General features: G+C 37.7%; 1 protein-coding gene across 2 annotated transcripts in view; it reads left to right on the forward strand.

Annotated features, from left to right (window-relative positions):
* The window catches only part of TTLL1 (tubulin tyrosine ligase like 1), a 13,777-nt gene extending 7,293 nt beyond the window's left edge, over positions 1-6,484 (forward strand). The window contains exons 6-10 of one of the 2 annotated variants that reach the window (XM_031061812.1): positions 9-152; positions 1,987-2,073; positions 3,186-3,349; positions 4,849-5,004; positions 6,169-6,484. In XM_031061812.1, coding sequence (XP_030917672.1) covers positions 9-152; positions 1,987-2,073; positions 3,186-3,349; positions 4,849-4,978 — 525 coding nt within the window. In that variant the 3' untranslated portion in view covers positions 4,979-5,004; positions 6,169-6,484. Of the gene's footprint in view, positions 1-8; positions 153-1,986; positions 2,074-3,185; positions 3,350-4,848; positions 6,019-6,168 lie in introns of those variants that run through there. The other variant, XM_005426862.2, reaches the window with a different exon arrangement.
* Positions 6,485-6,800: the final 316 nt, after the last annotated feature.

Consider the following 6,800-nt stretch of genomic DNA (forward strand, 5'->3'; position numbering starts at 1 on the left):
CTCTTCAGGATGATTACAACCATATCCATGGAGGCAAGTGGACAGTGAGTAACTTACGCCTGTATCTGGAGAGCACCCGTGGAAAGGAAGTCACCAACAAATTATTTGATGAAATCCACTGGATCATTGTGCAGTCCCTGAAGGCTGTTGCGGTGAGTGCTGCCAGCGATAGCATTCCAGCTGCAGGCTTCCCATAGCCATTCCAGCTGCAGGCTTCCCATAGCCATTCCAGCTGCAGGCTTCCCATAACCATGGAAGTGAGCTTGCCGTTCAAACCCCTGCATCTCTTTTCTGCTCTTTGAGTGATGGTGTTGATGCTGATTTCTACAGCTCTCTTACCTCTTGATTTCTTGTTATCTCTTGAGATGAGGGAACTGAATCTTGGGTGGGTGAGTGGGTTGAGCTGTCTGTGGATATTTGAAGGAGTGAATAAATCTCTTTCCTTGAGGGATTTGTGAACTATTTAATATGACTTGATACTGCCCTTGTGAATAGTATTAAGTTCTGCCAAAATGTGTGACGTCATTCCAGCAATAACAAATGTGTCAAAGAAAAAAATCCTCTGGAGGACAGTTTATCAAAGCAAACCTAAGGCTATTAGTTCATCAGAGTTACATAACATACTTTCACTACTTTTATGCATAAGTCACAGAGTTACTATGAATTTATTTAAAAAAAAAAAAAAAGAAGCAGCAGCCAGTTCTCTGCTTGAGTGACTTTCTAGTGTTGGGATAATATTCTGTGATCACATTACAGGGCAGGTACCACTCTGGGAATCAGCTGGGGTAACTGAGTTGACAAGGACTCTCCTGGTCCCAAGTACATTGTGTTGTCCTCTCTTTTGGGTTGGTCCTGGCACCATTTAGAGCTGAATCAGCTCACTTGTGCACTGACAATTACTACCTTGCTTTATTGATGGCTTGGTGTTCTGCCAGGGGAATAAGCTGAGTCACGGAAGGAGCAGATGAACACCAGAATCAGCCCGAGAAACGGGGACAAGGTCGTGCAGCTAGGATCAGTGGGAGCGGGGGAAGCATGCCTTAACCTGGCCTCTGCTGTGCAATCATATCTTGGTACTTGGGGGAAGAAAAGGTACTTGGGGGAAGAAAAGGGATATAATGCTAGCAGAACCTTAGAAGAGGAGAAGTGGTAAAAATTATGGAGCATGAAATCTGTTGTTCCTCTGTCCTTCTGACAATGGCACATGTAATTAGATTCTTGTTCCTCCTCCCCCCTTTCAGTCCCTGAAGAAATGAAAAGCTTCATTATTAGTTATGGGGAAAACATCTCAGAAACCTTTACAAAGTTTTCTCTAAAAGATCTGATGAGCTTCACGTAGAAGAAAGTATTACACTGTGCATACTGCAAATGTTTATATAATGCATATATAATGCATAATGCAGATGCTGGAAAGCTCCTGGTTCTCTAGGGGATGTGCATCTAAGCAAACTTGATTCCTGCTCTCTCTTGGCTTTGGGGTTATAGTTACCTTGAGTAATTAAAATTTTAAAATGTATTTTGTAATTGTTTGACCTAAAATTTCTCCATAGTTACAGCAGCAGAATAAAAGAAATGTTTTTGAATTGCTTTTCTAAAGTTTAAAGAATTCATAATTATATGAAGCTGTAAATTTTCAAATGTTCTGTTTTCTCCTGATGCACGCAGGCTTTAAATATAGTTATTACTTTTGCAAAGTATAAAACCACTTATTTTCACTATGGAAACATAATGGAAAATTAACATAACTCAATATTTGGCATCAGTGCAATCATTGGTATTGAAATATTTACATCCAGTCTCAGAAAAAGAGGCAATGCTGAACCTACTAGTTAGTTAGCAAGCTTATATTTGAGTTACAATACTGAAAAGTGTTGTAGAAGTTTGGTAATGTCATTACATGTGATTTCTAGCAAAGAAAGTAGCTAATTGGGTTACTTACTGAAGAGTAGATTTTAATACATATTACTATCTTTTCTTTTTCCCCAGCCTGTAATGAATAATGATAAACACTGCTTTGAGTGTTATGGATATGACATTATCATTGATGACAAGCTTAAACCTTGGCTAATTGAGGTAAAGTTCTATAAAATACAGGGAAAAAACTTCCTTCTCATTTCACGGAATAAAACCAAGTAGACTTCAATGTAGTCTTTCCTCTTTTTAGATAGTATTGTTTGTTTATAAGTGGATTAAGAAAAATACTGGAAAGTGACATAGCTCATGTGATGGCCAAGCTAGCATGTGCTTTTCTTTCATATTTTTTTGGTTTTTCTATTTGTTTGTGGTTTTCTGTTTTGGTTTCTAAATCCAGTACATCCATGCAACTGCACTTCAGAGGCAGTCTGAATGTTAGCAGCCCTGTTAAATACTGGATCAGTACCTTAAAAATGGGCATCGACTTGATGGAGCAAAGCATCAAATTTAATTTTTAAATGCTGTCATGGCCTTAATGTTACAGATTAAGAGGAAACAAAAGGGGCATACAAAGTATAATTAGGATATTTGGAAAGATTTTTATTTTTTACATAAATTTCTCTTTCGTATATATACTTTAGCTCTGTATGTTCAATATAAATTTTGTCCATCCCTCTTCCCTCTCAGTCTAATTTGAAGTGAACTTCATAAGAAAATTCTGTTTATCACTCTGATACTACTTCTCCAAAATAAATGTGGAGCAAAGATATGTTAAATGAATCCCAGGTTTAATTAAAACAAGATACAATGTAGTGCTTTGAATAGAGAGCACTCTCCAACTCACAATATAACGAGAGAACTCAGGTAAGAACTTAAAGAAAAATTGTTTACCAGAAGAGAGCCACAGATTTCTGTGGGCAGCAGTGGCTCATGTAAACTGGGCAAATTTTAAGGACTCAAAAGTATGGGGTTTGTAACCATGTAAACAGAAAATTAAATAGAAATTCTGCCTTGTCTGATTGATCCTGGTGAATCTCATCTCAACAGAAATCTTCAGGCTGACACTGCAGACACTTAACAGAGTGGTACTTTCCTGTCCAAGTAAAACGAAAAATGCTCAGTGGGGAATTCCTTCCAGTGCCTGAGGAACTGAAAGATGTGCTTTGAGCCACCAAGGCTCAATTTCCCATATGGTACACACAGACATCACACATGCTGGTTGGAGAACACTCCAAAAACTGATACTGACTGGGGTTTTTTCCCTTTTGTAGGTTAATGCTTCCCCTTCTCTTACTTCCAGCACCGCTAATGATCGCATCTTGAAGTATAATCTTATTAATGACACGCTTAACATTGCTGTGCCTAACGGGGAAATTCCTGACTGCAAATGGAATAAATCTCCACCAAAAGAGGTTCTGGGCAATTATGAAGTCTTGTAAGTTTTATCAATGTTTCACAGAAAGGCCAATGTTTTTCTTTCACCTCACTTTTTTTGATGTGTAATGTAGACCAGAAAGATAAAGTAAACTTCATTCTGATACGAAAAATGGGCACAAAGTACCACTTCATTTCTTTGGAACTGCGTTGGAGGTGGGAGTGCATTAAAGCAGAGTTCCCTTGCCTCATGTCCAGAGACAATGTTGCCTGATAAGCTCCTGTTTGCAACTTCCGAACTTCTAGCAGCTAGAACTGGGGGACAGAATCAAAGAGAATGTGTCTTCTACATGTGCAGAACTTTAATTTTATGGAGGCTAATATATACACGGTACTTAAACAGTTAAAATAGTTAGTTCTGGTTTAAAAGTTATTTGATGCAAATTTTCTCTCAATTCATGGGAATAATGCCTCTTGAGTCCTGTGAATAATAAATGTAATAATAAATCATAGAATTTTCAGATATTTTTTAATTTCCTCGATCAGTATTATAAGGAGAGAAATGAAGGAAACTGAGACTTCTTATATTGGAATGTCTGCAAGATTTATCTAGGATGGATTGGTTTTATGCAGAAGAACACTGATTTGAATACCATATTGCTGACACAGTTCCTTATCTTTTTTGAGAAAATATTTGGATAGTTTCTCTAGCTCTAGTGGTGCAGTTGCTCAGTATGTCAGGAATGGCCTTTATGAAATACTTTTCCTCTATACTAGTAAAAGCAGTTAAATAGAAGTGGTCTGAATTAGGGTTTAAGATTTAATGGATGTTATACACATGGTAGCTATGAATACCTATAAAACAGTATAACTAAGCATATTTTATGATTTTCCTACAAAATTCTTTAGTATTATCTTCTGTTAATTACAATTATCTATTTATAACCAAATTCTGCTTGGAATTTGCATAGCAGTTGAAATGTCAGTTTATGCTGAGGTTATCTGACGCTATAATGGATTTAGATATTTACAGAACCGCTCATCACTGTGCCTAAGTGTTACCAAATACATATCATCAGATGCATTTTGTTTGATCACATGGCTGTTTTGTTCACATCATTCTTTCCCTTCTGTCTTTGTGATGCAACAGGGGAGTTTTAACACTGCAGCTAACAATCCTCCCTTTGAAGCAATAGCTCAGGAGTTATTTGAACTGGCAGCAGGCTGATGTTCTGCTTAACCACAGACCTGCAGAAGTACATGGGGAACTTCACAAGCACAAAATTTCACAAACTTGAGAGTTTAACTAAAGCTGCCAGATGACTTGTTTCTTTCAAACTGGGGCTGAAGATATTTCGGGATGATCTGTATTATAAAATTATAGATTCATAGACTCATAGCTGCATGTCATGCTATGCCTGCATGAAGCTGTATGCAGAGCAGCTTGTATCAAACTCCAGTTCTAGACAGTAACCAGAATAGAATGTAGAAGTAGAATGTATAGGGCCCCAGCTGTTTGTGTAGCAGCACAAGGCACTGAAGGGGTTTCCTTTCCTGCAGATATGATGAGGAGATGGCGCAGAGCGACGGGACTGATCGCGACCTGCGGGGTCGTCCTGGGCAGCCCACAGGGGTCAAAGGAAGCCGTGCAAGAGATTCAGGAAAGCCTGTCCTGACCACCTGGAAGTGATGACAGAAAAAACGGCTGCACTCTTGGTAGGAAGACATCAAGAATAACTTGAAGTTTTGGAACAGATTCCTGTATTTTGCTACATTGCGTGTAGGAAATACTAATGAAGACAAAACAGTCTTTGAAAAGTGAAACAAACGCTCAAAACCCAGGAACTGTACTAGGCATATACTGACCTGATAATTATTACAACAATAGATATAGAGTGTGTATGTATATACAGTTCTGTTTATATGATTTGTATGAACTAATTCTCAATAATGATCAAGAACTTTATTTATAAAGGTGGCAACTCAAATGCATATTCTGAACGAAACTCCTTGCTGTTCTGGATAGTATTTATTTCCTCTAGTAGCCTATCCCTTCCTGCCTATAATAAATGAGCTGTGGAGTCTATAAAAGGATGATGGTGGTAAACATTAATATTTTCATAGTGACGGTTCAGATTCTTGTAGTAAAAGAAGAGCAACTAGAAAAAAATAGCAGTACATGTACTTGAGGCTGTTGCCAATAAATGCAGCTATTGATTTATAACCAGTATTAAAAAATTGAAAAGCAAGTCCTTATATGCTGAGGGTTGGGGGTTTTTGTTTCCTTTAAGTGTTCTGAGCTCCTAACTCTTTAAAAGTAGGAAGTTTTATGGACTGAGGGAGTATTTCAGTGGTATATTGATGGACTGTTTCACTAGCCATTAATTTTTATTTTGAAATAGTACATGTCTGTGAAAAGCAGACAGAACAAAGATACTGTAATAAATTTCATTGCTTGAAGCTGATGATAAATTTTTATTTACACCAGAATCCCTCAGTGTATTTATGCATGTATATACGTCAAATATCTGTATATTTTTGTATATTTAATTTACAAAGATACTGTTGCACATGGCAATCTATTTCTGGTAGCTATGATAACAGTTGTGATGATTAGCTACCAAAACTAAGATGCAAAACTTAGCTACCAAAACTAAGGAGCAAAAGATAAAAATGGGTATTTCAGTCTTCTAACAGCAAAGCATATGAATAAACTAGTGGGGTCTGTGATTGGCTGTTGCTTCCACTTGACTTTAAACAAGATATTGGGTGGTTATTTATAAAAGGTAGCATGCATTGGTTGGTTTTATTCTCCTTCTCCCCCCCTCCTCCCTTTTTTTTTTTTTTTTTTTTTTTTTTTTTTTTTTTTTTTTTTTTAAGTTTAACTCTCCCAAAGTTTTTAGTTTCTTGAGCACCTCAACCAGACCACCTGCAACTGCACCACTTCACCTGTTTTGGAAGATCCTCCTAGAAGAGTGCAGCCAACCATGGTCTCCAGGACAGCTGAACACAGTCTGGCCAGAGCAGCTTGTGTTGGGGAGGAAGGGCAGGTGTGGGCTGGGCTGACCAATACCCTTACACAGAATCTGGGGTTTATCCTGGCGGTAAAGAATGAAATCTGTAGGCTGAGTAACTCCAAGCAGTCTTCATTAATCTTGTATATTCCACTAAAATAAAATCTAACTGATTCTCTCTTCATCAGCTTTGAATCTTCTCACTGGCCTCTACAAAAGCATATTTTAGTTGATTCTTGAAATAAATAAGTGTAAGGTAAGATGATCACTGCAGGATTGTAAAGTTCTCCTAAATTCCAGGTCTCATCTTTTGTGGTAGGGGTTTTTTGGTGTGGGGTTTATTGGTGGTGGTGGTGGAGGGTTGATTTGGTTTTTCTTAATTCCTAACTGTGAGTCTTGCTTGTATATTTGAGCCTTGACAGGCAAGCTGCTCTGAAGTAGAGGTGTAGTCAGATGTGTTAATCATCCTAGTGTTGTTTTAATTACTGATATTTAGTA

The sequence above is a fragment of the Geospiza fortis genome, unplaced genomic scaffold, assembly GCF_000277835.1.
Source record: "Geospiza fortis unplaced genomic scaffold, GeoFor_1.0 scaffold164, whole genome shotgun sequence".
Lineage (NCBI taxonomy): Eukaryota > Metazoa > Chordata > Aves > Passeriformes > Thraupidae > Geospiza > Geospiza fortis.